At 34.5% G+C, this 16,756-nt stretch overlaps 1 protein-coding gene across 1 annotated transcript; it reads right to left on the bottom strand.

The window, feature by feature from the left end:
- Positions 1-1,401: 1,401 nt before the first annotated feature.
- Positions 1,402-5,281, bottom strand: LOC142555651 (uncharacterized). The gene is made up of 4 exons (XM_075666652.1): positions 5,151-5,281; positions 3,928-5,058; positions 2,470-3,012; positions 1,402-1,885 (listed from the first exon to the last, which is right to left on the bottom strand). The coding sequence occupies exons 2-4, from the start codon at positions 4,876-4,878 to the stop codon at positions 1,787-1,789; spliced, it is 1,593 nt and encodes a 530-aa protein (XP_075522767.1). The 5' UTR covers positions 4,879-5,058; positions 5,151-5,281; the 3' UTR covers positions 1,402-1,786.
- Between the last annotated feature and the right edge of the window lie 11,475 nt (positions 5,282-16,756).

The following is a 16,756-nucleotide window of genomic DNA, read 5'->3' as shown; positions in this document are numbered from 1 at the left end:
ATGTATAACTCTTCCATTATATTTAAACATATAGGAAGGCATTCGGCCCAAATGATCTAATTGATATCTGAGGATCGGTATTAGGCTCACCTTGGCCCAATGAAGAAATGAGAAACAAAAGTAGAAGAGCGGATAAAATCACATATATGATATATTTAAGTTTTTGCTTTGTCATGTTTTGTTTCAAGGAATGATGTCATTGTGAAAAGGAACTTATGTATTTTTTTAATACATAAACAAAATCTGTGTAATGTATTAGTGTCATGATTTCCATTTTTTTAAAAAAAAAAAAAAAAAAACTAGTCTCCTAGTAAGTGAATCTTGATTCTTGTAACAGTAGCAAATAATTTTTGTATGATTAGAAGTAGAGGACAAAAACAAACTTTAAATGAAAAATTAATTATCTCAGAACAATTTAACAAATAATAACTCATTAGATAAGTGAAATAAAAAGGCTTCAAATTAATTAGATAACGTATGCGTTTGGACTGTATCCTGTGTGATTTATTCAATTACAGCAACAAAATTTAATAAAATAAAAGAGGTGATACGTGCTATGCTCTCTCATAGCGGTCGCATTCAAATCGAGCTTTTTCCCAATGTACGTTAGTTAACGGGACACCACCAACAATTAATGCCGTTGTATCAAGTGATCATCCGGTTGGCTCCGCTTCCATTAATTACATTTTAGACTTCACTGCTTTTTAGCCTTTAACTAGTCCCCCATGTTTTCTGATAACATCTCATTTTCTAATGCAGAAAATTGTTTCATTAGGATAGTATCCTGATCGTATATTTATGGGATCATATTTCAACGTACGTTTGATATTAATGTTGATAGTCATAATGTGACGAAAAATGAATCATTATATCAATTGTTATGATAATATCATTAGGGTAGCTTGAGCTCAACTGCATTTTTGTCTCAATAAAAAGAATTGAAATTTTCGTTTCAGATAATTTATTATACGGATGGAGTGGAGGGGCTGGAATTGTCACGCAAGAAACATTGAGATTAAATGAGGAATGGGTTCATCTCTATTTACTACGCAAAAATAACACATAATTCTTCTTGGTATGTTATCAAAGGCGTGTTTTAATGCGTACGATAAAGCTGGATTGACTCGTCCAAGGGGTGTTTTAATGCGTACGATAAAGCTGGATTGAATATTGCTTCTTAGAAAGTACATATTCACATGCCATGATTTTAGGCGTAATTTTGTCAAAGTTCCTAGTGCTTTCTACCAAAAACATGTTTTCGAAATTTGTGCATTGTCAAGAATTCAACTTTAGCAGAAGAATAAACAGTTTTAAAAGTACATGAAAACAAAGTATAAATCTCCATTGCAGAGCCTAAACAATAACTATTCTGTAGTTCTACGTTCCAACATAAATATATTGATTAAATTACATGTAAATATAGATACAATCATACAAAGAGAGGAAATCAAGCGGGTTCTCTAATTGCAAACGATTAAATTTGAATATTTTCATTCAGTGGATCAGATTGTCCTATCTTCCCCGGTTAACTCGAACCTACGAGGTACATTAATGAAAGAAATGGTAGTGTAGTCAAGAAATATCCAAAAAACTCGAGCTTTTCATATCACATAGATTTTCAAGAATCAAATTGAAAACATTTGTAGCACCACTTCACATTGATTTCTCCTCAACCTTCTTCCCTCAGCAAATGTGCTAACAAATTCTCAACAGGCGAATATGATGAATCAAGAAATAGAGCCAGGTCTCAAGAGGTTCGAGTTAACATAGTTAGCAATTCCCGATATCATACTTCACTAATCTCACCTTCCTTGCACACACCAACCTCCAAAATCAAGCTTTTCGTTTTCGAGCTCAAGACGCGACAACAGTTCCTCCTAGGAGACTGCCCAAAAGAAAAAAAAACAAATCAAAATTGGCATTTGGTATAGATTTAACCGGATGCAGCATTAAATCATCAAGAAGTATTTGCAGATTAAATAAATTACATGTTAGTATCATGTAGCCAGTGAGCTGTCAGACTCAAGTGTTGGTTTATGGCGTTGTCGGTACAGATGGTTCACAACAATGAAATCTATCATAAAATTGACTCTTGCAGTGTTGTTTTCTTTGTATTAGGTGATAAAATTGTCTTGTGCAGATACAAGCATAGTGGATGGATCCATAATTTAATAAGTGATCAACGGATCTGTGGCGAAATATAATTTTTTTTTAAAATAATATATAAAATTGAAATTGTCAGCCCCACTCCCCAGATACGCCCAACGATTAAAAAAACAGTGCCTTTCCACTGAAAATAACAACGTTTTTCAAGCCCCCAGAAACAAAACAAAAGTTTCATTTCTGTCCCTGAAGATCATTTATGTAAAATTTTGAAAATAATGCATCAATAAGCATGTATGCTCTAAAATGTTTGCAGAGAGAGCTGGATTACGACTAGGCTATTTAAGATGGGAGAATGTAGCTTACCCTATCCCATAGATGCGGATCGGGTTTCTTGTAAACCTCCACTCTCTCAATATCACTGGGATTAGTCATTTTCCATCTGCACACAGGATGAGGAACGTGATGTCTGGTGTACTCGCTCACTGTTTGATTTGTACGTGATTCCATCCCAGCGCTCGACATGTAGAAAACAAATGGTTTTTGACATGGGTTCCTCATAACCGGCCTAGTGTTGAATGCGTAAGCCGTGTAATCCGCTCTTCTGTACCAATTCAAGAACGTCCTCGATGGCATCTCTATCTCCCGAGCTGACAAAACCCCACGAAATATTTGAACAGCAAACCCCCAAGAAACCGATAAAGTCCAACCATTTGCTTTGTGGTAGCAAATAGATTGTTGCATCAGGCCAGCAGAGTCGAAGTTCATTGGATGTTTAAGCCGTTTTAAGGCTTGCACTTGAGTGACATTCGGGAATATTGGCTCGACAACGTCTAGGTGGTGCAAAGAAACCAATGGCGTGACAGGGTGTGCAGCCAGAAGACCAAATAAGTTCCCATAAACATCATACTATATTGTCATCCACCAAAAATAGAACACTGTTAGAATTAATTTAAAACCTTTCAAAACTTTTGAAAGATATGCAAAAAAGCAACAATAATTCCAATTACATTCAACAACCACGTGTCTACAAAACAACAATCACAAAAAACAAAATTTGCTGACTAAGTTCAGTGGGTTGAGGAAACAGTGCTGTTGCACAAAAGCAACAATAATTCCGATCATATTCAACCACCACATTTCTGTAAAACAACAATAAAATAAAACGATATTTGTTGAAGTTCAGTGGGATGAGGAAACAAAGGTGTTGCATAGTCCAAATCGCTGACACTTGGCCATACAAATCAAGAACAATGAATGATTAGGTGGAACCCAGAACTATGATATTAACAGTACACACTTGAATGGACTCGAACTGACTAAAACCAACATATTCAGTCGATTCCTGGTCGGACCAGCCTCATTGTAGTCCATATGCACTTCATTGGATTCTTGTTTTTTTTAATAGCAAGACCCTAAGTTAAAAAGACTTGAGAATTTGGAACTTCATCACCGGATAATTATTGCAATGGGTCCAGAGACTTCAACATACAGATTTCCCCACAATCCACCATGCATTTTTTAACATTCACAAGGCCTAAAGCTGCAATTTTCAAAATCTTTTAGCTAAAGTATAAAACTCAGCCTCAGATTGAGCGGTTCTCGGAAAAACAACAAAAACCAGGGTAATTAAATAAGCATCCCGCAACAAAACTTAACAGATTTCCAGCACCATCTACCAAATACATCGTCGGGAAAAGCCAACCAAAACATGCTGTAAAAATCAACAGAATCCGTATACATAAAATTCCAGAAAAAGAGGAAACCAACAATAAAATGAAGGAGATGAACAGAAAATAACTAAATAAAAGATGATAAATTCACCTGGTGAAAACCAAGTTCTTTAGTGAGAGGAACCCCAAGTTCAGCCATGCAAGCCTGCATTCTATCATCAGAACCATACAATCCAGGATATCTCTGAATACACTTATCCTGCATCTTCTCCAGAGCCTTAGCCAAAGGATAACTTATAGCGAAACCTCCACCTCCATACGCCATCCCATAAGAAAAATATATGTTCTGCAAATGGCTCTCACTCAAACTCCCAATATAATAATACTGATTGTGATCATATTTATTCAAAATCCGAACCAAATTATCAGTAACGAACACAGTATCATCATCTCCCATTACAAACCAACGCACATTATCCATTCCTAACCTTGAAGTCTCTGAAACTATCCTCGAAATCCGGATTGCCGAACGGTGACCCTGTTTGTTCTTATACGCGAAACGGGAAGTGTCACCGGAGATTCTCAAATCTGGGAGGGTTCCGCTTTCGTTTTTGTAAGTTTTCACGCGGCTGTCAAGCCAAACAATCCCTCGCATTTGTTTTTCAGGCTTCCACCATAGTTTAATGTACTCTTTTCGCTTATTCCAAAGCTTGGCCGAAGCTGCAATGCCGAACACAATGTGTTCTAACCCGGTTCTGTTTTGTTCGGTAAAATCTTCTCGAGTTTTTACTATTCCGATTCCGCCGCCAAATTGAGACGGCGTAGAGACATTGTCTGATGATGAAACAAATTCGCTCACTGGCTCGAGAATAGGAATAGTACTGTGCCGGTTGACGAAAATGTCCTCGCCGCAAGAATTATGAGAAGAGGAAAGTAGCTTCAGTGTGTACACCAAGTAGGTAATTGAAACGAATAAAAGAAGCCATACCATTAACCTGGGCAAGCCCTTATTTTGCGCCGGCGCCACCACAATCGCGGCCGCCCCGGGGCTTCTCACCGAATCCCACGTAAACTTCTCTGAATTATTATGAGCTGCCTTCATTTATATTCACCGAAAAACAAAGAAAGCCCAGAAAACAAACGCAAAACAAAATCCAACATAAAAATTAAGAAAACTCCCGATAAAAGATCAAGTCTTTATCTTTTGAATTTAATGGGTATGGGTTTTTCCTCAACTTTCTTCTCGGTAGGCGACAATTTCTTGATCGACAAAAGCACAGATCTGGAGAAAAAAGGGTTCGAGATCAATTAATGAAAACGAAACATAAAATGCAGAAGAAAAACAGATATAAGAGGAAAAAGGCAGAGATTAACATGCAGAGGTGCCAGAGTCCTTAATACAGAGCTACCCTAAAAGGCCATACTTTACAAGTATATAAAAATGTATAATATCAGACCTTCAAATAATAATAAATGTCTTCCTTTATGTTTCGGCTCGATATTTTATGTTTGCGCGTGAATCTGACTGAGCAAAAAAACACAGCAAATTTATGTAACAACGTATAATATGGTGATGACAAAATAAAATATAATGACAACAATTACTACTACTATTATTATCATATATATATATATATATGATAATCTTGTTTTAAAAATCCCATTTATAGTATTTATTTATTCCAGTGATCTTTATTTTAATATACAGTTGTAGGATATTATGAAACATTTCCAACTGAGATAAGACCAATATGAAAGTACTATTTTTTTTTTATGTGTCCTTCCATATAAAATATTAACACAACTTGGGACTTTTCTTAATCTCAGCCAAGTTTCATATTTAAACTGAAAAGATATTACCCGGAAGATATCGAAAACCTAGATAAAGCAAAAACTATGCGTTACTAACAACCAAAGGGGAATGCGAAACGTTTAAGGAAGTTTGTGTAGTTAATGTTGCTTCTTGGGGGTTAGTGAAAATTTAATTAATCAATAATTATTGACCATTGATCGAAAGTCTATTGATAATGAAGCCTTTTGATACGAGATTGTGGAAAATTGTGCACGTTCTTTGAATGTAAAACGAGGTTAACTGATGTTGGGTTAGATTTGTAATCATGTGGTAAACATAATAATACTCCATTAATTACGAGTTGGATTTGACCTAATTAGACTTTTTATGACTGTGCAGTCGTTGTTATGTTCAATGCGGTAAATTTCTGAATTAAGTGTGCAAATAATGTTAGTTATAGAAATCACATTTGGCAAACTATGTGTGACATACCCGTTCGAGAAAAAGTTGGTAGGAAGAATTGAATTAATATTAATTGGTATAATGTTTACATACTAAATCAATTCGAACATTCTTGCACTAATTTGTATTTTATTTTAATTAGTGGAAGCTATGCTCATACCTAAATTTTTAGGTGAAGTTGTAATTCATTTTTAAAATATAAGTTAAACCAATTGGCTTTTCGGGAATTTCTAAAAATTGATTTAACTGATATATTTTAAATAACATTAAATATTAATTGATATGTATACATATGAGCCTAAATACTTATAATGCCATTATTATATGTTGTTGTCAGTGGACTTTATTTAGTTACTCATTTGCATTTTATTTTCTAATATTTTAAAAATCATATATATATATATATATACATATATATACACACATATATATTGTCTGTCTGTTATTTATGCATGTTCTAAATTATTGTTTTTAGTATTTACCTCTTTGTAGAAATAAATGTCGAGCCCGGGCTTTCGTCCATGTTTTTACGAAAATGATTAATCTAGGTTGCTATAGAAGTCCGTTGTAAGACATTATAAATTAATTTTAAATCTTTTATTTTTTAAGATGTGAGACAAGAATATCATAATAAAGATATGTGTTCGGGTAATATGTTTATGTCAATAATAAAAATTGTGTTGAAAAATATATTTAAAATGTGTGTATTGAATATTTGAATGTTGAATATTTGAATGTTGAAAATAAGAGTTGTAAATATTGAAAATTAGTGTGTGATGATGTAGGTAATGATGTAATTTTATTTTTGGATTATTTGTAAAGATTTCCTATAAATAGATCTCTCATTTGTGAAGAAAATCACAATTGAGTAGAGAGAAAAATATTATAAAGTGTGTAGTTTGGTAAATTTTGAGAGTTTGAGATTTTTACTTTTTACCATAAATTTTTACTTTTTCACAACACGTTATCAGCACGAAACTCTAAAAGTCCTCCATCATTTTCCAAGCTCCAAACAGAAGAAAAAGGTAACAAAAGTAATAATATTTATTTTACTGTTATTTATTTATTGTGTATATATTTAATATATAATATAATGTTATTATTAATAATAAAAATAAATTTTTCAAAAACTTGTTATAAATCCTGGGAGGATGTTAAGACGACATCCCACACTCCCGGTAAGGGATACGACAAGTATAAAAGCCTATAAGATTTTTAAACAAAATAACTTATGACACATCATTATAATAATGTGATATGATATACATAATTATTTAAATATGTCTAATATTATATACACCATATTATTACCATAAAATTATACAAATACATACCTTTATTTTTTTATAGACCAACGGTCATAAACGGTAACAAAACGGCTAGTTTTTGCCCTATAAATATGATCTCATAAACACATTCAATCACTCCAACTTTCTCTTCTTCTCTAAAAATTATTCTTCACTAAATTTTCGAAGAAAAAAGAAGATGGCTTTCTCAAGGTTATTTTTAATTATTTTGGTTATCATACTCACGAGTCTTTTATTTATCGGAGAATATCTTCCTCGTGTGTTTTCTTTATTTTTACAAATGCTTGTACTTGTTGTTTATCCATTACTTTGTATTGCAATATTCATTAACTAATAAAATACATCGTAATTTTTTTTAGTACCACCATGTCAAATTTGACAAAGCTCGAATTTGTTGCGCTCGACATCACGGGAAAAAATTATATGCCATGGACTCTCGATGTAGAAATGCATCTTGAGTCATTGGGTCTAAGTAAGACAATAAAAGAAAATGGCATATCGACATCACAAGAAAAGGCAAAAGCCATTATATTTTTGCGTCGACATCTCGACAAGGGATTGAAATGTGAATATTTAATTGAAAAAGATCCAATGGCTTTGTGGAAAGGATTGAAAGAAAGATTTGAACATATAAGGGAAGTTATACTTCCGATCGCCCGTGATGAATGGAATATGTTAAGATTCCAAGATTTTAAGAAAGTCAACGATTATAATTCAGCGATGTATCGAATAATCTCGCAGCTAAAATTTTGTGGACATGAGGTCACAGAATCAGAAATGCTTGAAAAAACATTTTCCACGTTTCATGCATCAAATATTACTCTACAGCAACAATATAGAGTACGTGGATTTACGAGATATTCTGAACTCATCGTCTGTCTTCTTGTGGCGGAAAAAAACAACGAGCTATTAATGAGAAATCATCAGTCCCGACCCACTGGATCAACAGCATTTCCAGAAGTAAATGTTGTAAGTAAAAATGAATTTAAACCTGGAAACCAAAATCAAATTCGAAGACAAGGTTTTGGTCGAGGTCGAGGTCGTGGACGTGGACGTGGACGTGGAATTGGCCGTGGTCATGGTCGAGGCCGTGGTTTTTAAAACAATAGAGATAGTTATTTTTATAATTCATCTCAAAAGAGCGTCCCAAACCATCCACAGAAAAGGCATCATGAGAATACAAGTGTTAATGAGAATCACTCAAAAAGATATGAAAGTTCTTGTTTCAGATGTGGTACTCCAGGACATTGGTCCAAAATTTGTCGAGCCCCTGAACACCTTTGTAAACTTTATAAAGAATCATTAAAGGGGAAAGAAAAGGAGACCAACTTCACTGAACGCAGTGACCATTTGAGTGATTCAACTCATTTTGATGCTGGTGATTTTATGAATGATTTCTCTGGAAATGATCAATATGTTGGTGGGATAGAAATGAACAATATTGATGCTGCAGATTTTCTCAATGATTTCTCTGAAAATGAACAATATACTGGTAGAATATAAATGTACAATAATTTATTTTTCATGTATCCATATAATGTTTTATTGTATAATTATGATATGTGTTATATTTAAATATATATTGCCAGTAATTTTATTTCATTGCATATTTTTTTGAAGTTCAAAAAATGGAAAATGCTATGAGCAAAGCTAAAGTTTGCATACCCGATAGTGGTACAACGCACACTATCCTCCGAGATAAAAGATATTTCTTGGAACTAAAACCAACAAAAACAACGGTGAATACAATATCAGGTCATGTAGACTTGATTAAAGGATGTGGTAAAGCACAATTTTTGTTACCTAATGGTACAAAATTTTTTATCAATGATGCTTTATATTCACCACAATCGAAAAGAAATTTGTTGAGTTTTAATGATATATATTCTCATGGGTATGATACTCAAACAATGAATGAAGGGAATAAGAAATATATGTGTCTTATCACATATAAATTGGGAAAGAAATATGTGATTGAAAAACTACCAATGCTCCCTACTGGATTGCATTATACACATATAAGTCTGATTGAATCAAACATGGTAGTTGATAATTCTTCAATATTAACCAATTGGCATGATCGATTGGGACAACCTGGTTCAACAATGATGCGAAGAATTATAGAAAATACACATGGTCATCCGCTGAAAGACCGGAAGATCTTTCAGAATAATAAGTTTCAATGTAAAGCATGTTCTCTTGGAAAACTTATTATAAGACCATCACCAGCCAAAATCCAAACTGAATCACCAATGTTTCTTGAACGTATTCAGGGTGATATTTGTGGACCAATCCATCCATCATGTGGATCATTCAGATACTTTATGGTATTGATTGATGCCTCCAGCAGATGGTCACATGTATGTTTATTGTCAACTCGAAATGTTGCATTTGCAAGATTACTTGCTCAAATAATAAAATTGATGAATCAATTTCCCGATTATACAATCAAGAAAATTAGACTTGATAATGCTGTTGAATTTACTTCCCAAACTTTTAATGATTATTGTATGTCTATGGGAATCATTGTTGAGCATCATGTTGCTCATGTACATACAAAGAATGGATTGGCTGAATCATTGATTAAACGTCTGCAAATGATTGCTAGACCAATGATTATGAAAACAAAGCTCCCTATTTCTATATGGGGACATGCAATTTTACACGCTGCTTCATTAATTCGCATCAGACCAAGTGCATATCATAAATACTCCCCATTGCAGCTTGCATTTGGTAAAGAACCAGACATTTCTCATTTGAGAATTTTTGGATGTATGGTGTATGTGCCTATTGCACCACCGCAACGAAAAAAAATGGGACCTCAAAGAAAGGTTGGAATTTATATCGGTTATGATAGTCCATCAATCATTCGATATCTTGAACCTCAGACAGGCGACGTGTTCACAGCACGTTTTGCTGATTGTCATTTTAATGAGGAAATCTTCCCAATGTTAGGGGGAGAACATAAACATACCGAAAAAGAAATTACATGGCATGTATCATCATTGTTACATCTGGATCCAAGAACAAAACAATGTGAAAAAGATGTACAACAAATTGTACACTTGCAAAGAATAGCCAATCAAATACCAGATGCATTTGCTGACACAAAAGGGATAACTAAATCATATATACATGCTGCAAATGTCCCTGCTCGAATTGAAATTCCAAAGAAACAAATTGAAGATACTCATGATGTCATTAAACGCCTGAAGCGTGGAAGGCCAGTCGGTTCCAAGGATAAAAATCCTCGAAAAAGAAAATTTATAGAGAAACACGATTATCACAAAATAAAGAATGATGTTCCTGAAGAAACACATGATGATCACAAAATAGAGAATGGTATTCCTGAAGAAACACATGATGATGAAAATATGCTGTCAGAACCACAAACTGACGAGAATCATGAAATCTCTATAAATTACATTAATACTGGAAAAATATGGAACCGAAAAGATATAGAAGAAATTGATGATATATTTTCTTATAATGTGGCAATCGACATCATAAATGATAATGAAGATCATGAACCAAAATCTTTTGGTGAATGTAAAAATCGGCAGGATTGGATAAAATGGAAAGAAGCCATCCAGGTTGAATTGGATTCGCTAAATAAACGTAATGTTTTTGGACTTATAGTCCTTACACCTGAAGGTGTAAAACCTGTTGGATACAAATGGGTTTTTATTTGAAAGCGAAATGAGAAAAATGAAATAGTGAGATATAAAGCTCGACTTGTTGCACAAGGTTTTTCTCAAAGGCCTGGAATTGATTATGAAGAAACGTATTCTCCCGTGATGGATGCAATTACGTTTCGGTATTTGATTAGCTTGGCGGTATCTGAAAATTTAGAAATGCGTCTTATGGATGTTGTTACAGCTTACTTACTTATATGGATCACTTGATAGTAATATATATATGAAAATCCCTGAAGGATTAAGATGCCTGAAGCACAAAGTTCAAAACCAAGAGAATGTTATTCTGTGAAATTACAAAGATCATTATATGGGTTAAAGCAATCTGGTCGAATGTGGTATAATCGACTAAGTGATCACTTGATGAAAAAGGGATATGTAAATAATTCAATATGCCCTTGTGTTTTCATTAAGAAAACAACATCCGGATGCGTAATTATTGCTGTATATGTTGATGATTTAAACATCATTGGAACGAATAAGGAAATTCAAGAAGTTGTGTCATACTTGAAGGAAGAATTTGAAATGAAGGATCTTGGAAAAACCAAGCAGTTGGGTTTGCAAATTGAACAAAAAGAATGTGGAATGTTTGTTCACCAGACAAATTAAACAGAAAAGATCCTTAAACGTTTTAATATGGATAAATCAAATCCTTTAAGTACTCCAATGGTTGTTAGATCATTAAATATAGAAAAGGATCCATTCCGTCCATGTGAAGAAGACGAAGATATTCTTGGTCTAGAAATACCATATCTAAGTGCTATCGGTGCCCTTATGTATCTTACAAATTGTACAAGGCCTGATATATCTTTTGCCGTAAATTTGTTGGCAAGATTTAGGACATATCCAACAAAGAGACACTGGAACGGAATTAAACATATATTCCGTTATCTACGAGGAACGACAGACTTGGGACTTTTGTATTCAAAAGATGCTAATCCAAGTATAATTGGTTATGCCGATGCTGGATACTTATCTGATCCACACAAGGCACGTTCCCAAACTGGATATGTTTTTACTCGTGGAGGCACTGCAATTTCTTGGCGTTCACAGAAACAAACGCTCGTAACAACTTCATCAAATCATGCCGAGATTATTGCACTACATGAAGCAAGTCGTGAATGTGTGTGGTTAAAATCAATGACCCAACATATCCAAATCTCATGCGGATTATCATTCGACGAGAAGCCTGTGATACTATATGAAGATAATGCTGCATGTGTTGCTCAAATGAAAGAAAGATACATAAAAAGCGACAGAACTAAACATATTCCTCTTAAGTTCTTCGCATTCACCAAGGAGCTTGAGAAGAATAAATGTATTGATGTTCGTCACATTCAATCAAGTGAAAATTCATCAGATCTCTTCACAAAGGCGCTTCCTACGTCAATATTCAGAAATCATATATATAATATTGGGATGCGCAATCTACGAAATTTGTGAAGAATTGTTCGTGTCAACATGAGGGGGAGTTTACGTGACTGCACTCTTTTTCCCTTGCTATGGTTTTTATCCCAATGGGTTTTTCCTAGTAAGGTTTTTAACGAGGCAGTATAAAAACACGTAATGAAGACAATCATTATGATCATCATCACAAGGGGGAGTGTTGAAAAATATATTTAAAATGTGTGTATTGAATATTTGAATGTTGAAAATAAGAGTTGTAAATATTGAAAATTAGTGTGTGATGATGTAGGTAATGATGTATTTTATTTTTGGATTATTTGTAAAGATTTCCTATAAATAGATCTCTCATCTGTGAAGAAAATCACAATTGAGTAGAGAGAAAAATATTATAAAGTGTGTAGTTTGGTAAATTTTGAGAGTTTGAGATTTTTATTTTTTACCATAAATTTTTACTTTTTCACAACAAATTGAACATAATTTTGGGACTGTGATATATGAGAGAGACCCGATGCAACATCAATCCCCCTTGTCATTTTGGACTTGTGTACGTGTACTGTCGGAATTGTACTTGGTTGAGTGTGTGTTAATGGGTGTCGGTTTTGATTTATTTGTGAAATCGGCCCAATTGGATGGTTCGACGTTACCCTTGGGTTTAGAGACGGCCCATGTTTTATCTTATAGAATTTTTGTTGTTAATCACTAGATGACATATTACAAAATAAAGATATAAAATTTTAATTTTAGTCTTAGTGTTTATATCAAACATAAATAAAATTTTGTCAAATCAAATTTACATCTCAGCTGTTTATTTATTTTCATGAAAAAATCGTGCAAGATTTTATATGTACTAAAACTTGGGACGAAATGTAAATATTTTAATATCAAGATATTTAATTTTATATTTTATTTATATATGATAAGATATTGCGATAAGATTATTAAAATTTTATTTTTTGAAATACAAAAATATTATATATGAGTTATTTAAGGTAAATTAAGATCTTATTATATTAGGCAACATACTATGAGGACAATCATGTCTAACAATAAAGTAATTAAATAAAGTAAAGTGTTATTAACACTTTTTAGAGTGTAAATAACACTCCCCAATATGAAATTAAATTAATATAGAGTTTTTTAAAAAATATTTAAATTAATATAAATTTTCAAGAAAAAAATATTTAAATTAATATCTCTACTTAAGCTATGTTGCCAAATTTCAAGTGAGCTTAGAGCTGGTATATCATATTGTACCGAAAATCGTATACCATATCGAAAATTATGGTATAAAAAAAAATATATCAATATCTTATCGAATATTTCGGTATACCGAGATTCAGTATACCCAAATTTTCGATAAGTATAACTAGCATACAGATTATAACGAAATTTTGTGGTATACTGATATTTCGATACGGTATCGATATATATATTTTTATACTAAAAAATCATATATATTTTAAATTTATAACTCTATTATTTAAAAATATTATATATTTTAAAATTTATATATCGTTTCGATATATATCGAAATGTTCAAATTTTATACTGTTATCATATAGAAAATTTTGATATTATTATCATAGAATACTGAAATGTTCGATATACCGTAAATTTCAACAAATTCGACATAAGATATCGAACATTTCGAAATTTTTTTTCACGCTAAGTGGGCTGTTGCCCAGTGCCCACCATTGCGCCAGTTGTGTTCCCTCCTTGCGTTTCACGATTTTCATTTAAAAGAATATATGGAAATTGATCATTCGATTGTCTTTCTCCAATTTGGGTTCTGATTCTATTGTTTTATAAGTATTTTAACTTCTTTCTTCCAATTCTAAAAATAATATTTACAATGTTGAATTCTCCATCTTTGTCGTTTTTAGTATAAAGACTTTCTTTCTTGCAGATGTTTTTTTTTTAAAAAAAAATAAGAAAGCAATTAAATGCTTGTTATTTTCAATTAATGTCAATTTACATTCTTTGACGCAAAAAGATTTCTATTTTGCTAATCATCGTCGTCTGACCAAAGCCAGAAAATAGAAGTTAAGGGCATTTTTTTTAAATTTTAAAAATATATATAATTATTTTTAAGTTTTTAGTTGATACTCACGGGAAATTTAGGGTCCGCTTCCAGTAAGTGTCACTAGTCCAGACGCAGGTTTTGAAATTACCATGAGCCTGAAATCACAAGTAAGATCGTTAGAATAGGGCCAGGAGGGTGTCCTGACGTAGCCCCTCCGACGCTCAACTCAGAGACTGAGGATATATGGGGGGAGCGGCTAAGGGTGCTGCTGAAAACAATATAGTGAATGAATGAATTAACACTCAAACCTGGTATTTATAAGAGAATACATGGGCCCTTGATGATCTTGTCTTCCATTTGGGCTAGGAATGAGCCAGGGGTAACGGGCCAATCCATGGGGTATCACCAGTCTCCCCCTCTCGATTCGAACTGAATCGCAGGTTCGAAGTTCGATTAATTGTGTTGTCCTCGGTTTACGGGGCGTGAGTTGTGCATTTTCTTCCTGCCGCTCGTAAGTCTCCAAAACTTTGGAAACAAATCAAGTTGCAATCCCGCTCTGCGGGGAAAGATTTGATCTGGGCTTCCTCCCTGCTCTGGTCACCTCCTTACTTCATTCTCACTTCTCTCATACATAATTTCCACTGCAATTCATTCACCAGCTCTCCATCACCTGGTAACAACATGCTCCCACGTACACTTGCCTCACCCTCGCCCAACCACCTAGCCCTCTCGCACCCGCGCCACACCTTCGTCTCGCCCTCGCCGAACGCCTGCGCGCCTGCCCCTTCGAACGCTCGCCCCACAACCCAGCCTCGCCCACAGACTCCCGCCCAGCCGCCTTCTCTCCCGCCGAGGGCTCGCCCAGCGTGCATACCCGCGCGTGCCTCGCCCTCCCTGAGCGCGCCTTTGTCTAACGCGCAGACCCCCGCGCGCAGGCTCGCCTATTGCATGCCAGCAGCATCACTCTGCGCGCCCATCGCCCGACACGCCTGCTCGCCTCCAACCCTCGGCCTGCCCGCACGCTCGCCCTCGTCCTAGCCTGCCCGCACGCTCCCCCTCGCACGTCCTCGACGGTCTCACCCTCGCCCGAGCGCCCGAGCGCACGCTCGCTCTCTCCCCTCCTCGCTAGTCTCTCCATCGGCCGAGCGCCTGCCTAGCCTCGCCGCATCGCAAACCCTCGCCCACGACAGCGCACGCTCGCCCCACCACCCTTGCCAATCTCGCCTCACCCTCTGCCAGATCGCCCCTCGCCCTAGTGCTCACGCACGCCTGGCGCCCCTCGCCCAGCAGGAAAATAAAATTTCTCCACCTTCACCCTCTAAATCCTCTGCTAGGTGACGTCTTAGCAGGAAAATAAAAATTCTTCACCCTCACCCTCTAACAGTGTTCTAAAAAGCGATAGGCGGGCGGTTACCTACCGCCTAGCGCCTAGGCGACTAGGCGGTTGTCTAGGTGGTTTTTTTTAAAGCTTAAATTCATTAAGTGGTTCATGAGTATTATGTTTGTATATGAAATATATATTATTATAAAATTTAAAATTGTAATAATAAATATATATTAATAAATTTTTATATATGAATCATCCACATACGTTTACTACTTTACTACAACCGTTGTACAATGAAAATTAAATTTGTTCAATATTTTTTCCGACATAATATATTGATATTAAACCTAAACATCTAACTCTTCTAGTTCATCTCCATATTTTTCCAATACTTCTTCTGTATCGAATTCAAACTCAAAATCCATTGCTTCTTCCTCCTCTTCATCTGATACAAATTCTTCTTCGTGAAGTTCCCTTACATCTTCAACATTTGTTTCAACATCTTCATCTCCACCATCAACAATCCATCCTTGTGCCATAGTTACTTCACTAGCAAGTAAAACATCCACTCTTTTTTCTTCTTGCCTTCTCTACTAGTTGATGATCTTGGCATTGAATTGAATATAAACTAAATTGTTCAACCTTCCAGTATCTAGTCTATTTCTTTTCTTAGTATGGATCTACATTAAAAAAATATTAATATTGAATACATATATAAAAATATATAATAATAAGTATAGAATAATCAATTAAGTACTTACTCCCTCAAAAGTACTCCAATTTCTCTCACAACCGGAAGAACTTGTAGTCAAAGAAAGAATTCTTTTTGCCATTTTTTGCAATTTAGGTACACCATGTCCATAAAGATACCACCATCCAACTAAATAAACAAATAAAACAATAAAAATTATCAAACAAAAAAACAATAATTTTTTTAAAAAATTATTCTTACCCGGATAATTAAAAA

This window comes from Primulina tabacum, chromosome 9 (genome assembly GCF_025594145.1).
Source record: "Primulina tabacum isolate GXHZ01 chromosome 9, ASM2559414v2, whole genome shotgun sequence".
Lineage (NCBI taxonomy): Eukaryota > Viridiplantae > Streptophyta > Magnoliopsida > Lamiales > Gesneriaceae > Primulina > Primulina tabacum.
This window is presented reverse-complemented; position numbering and strand designations above follow the sequence as displayed.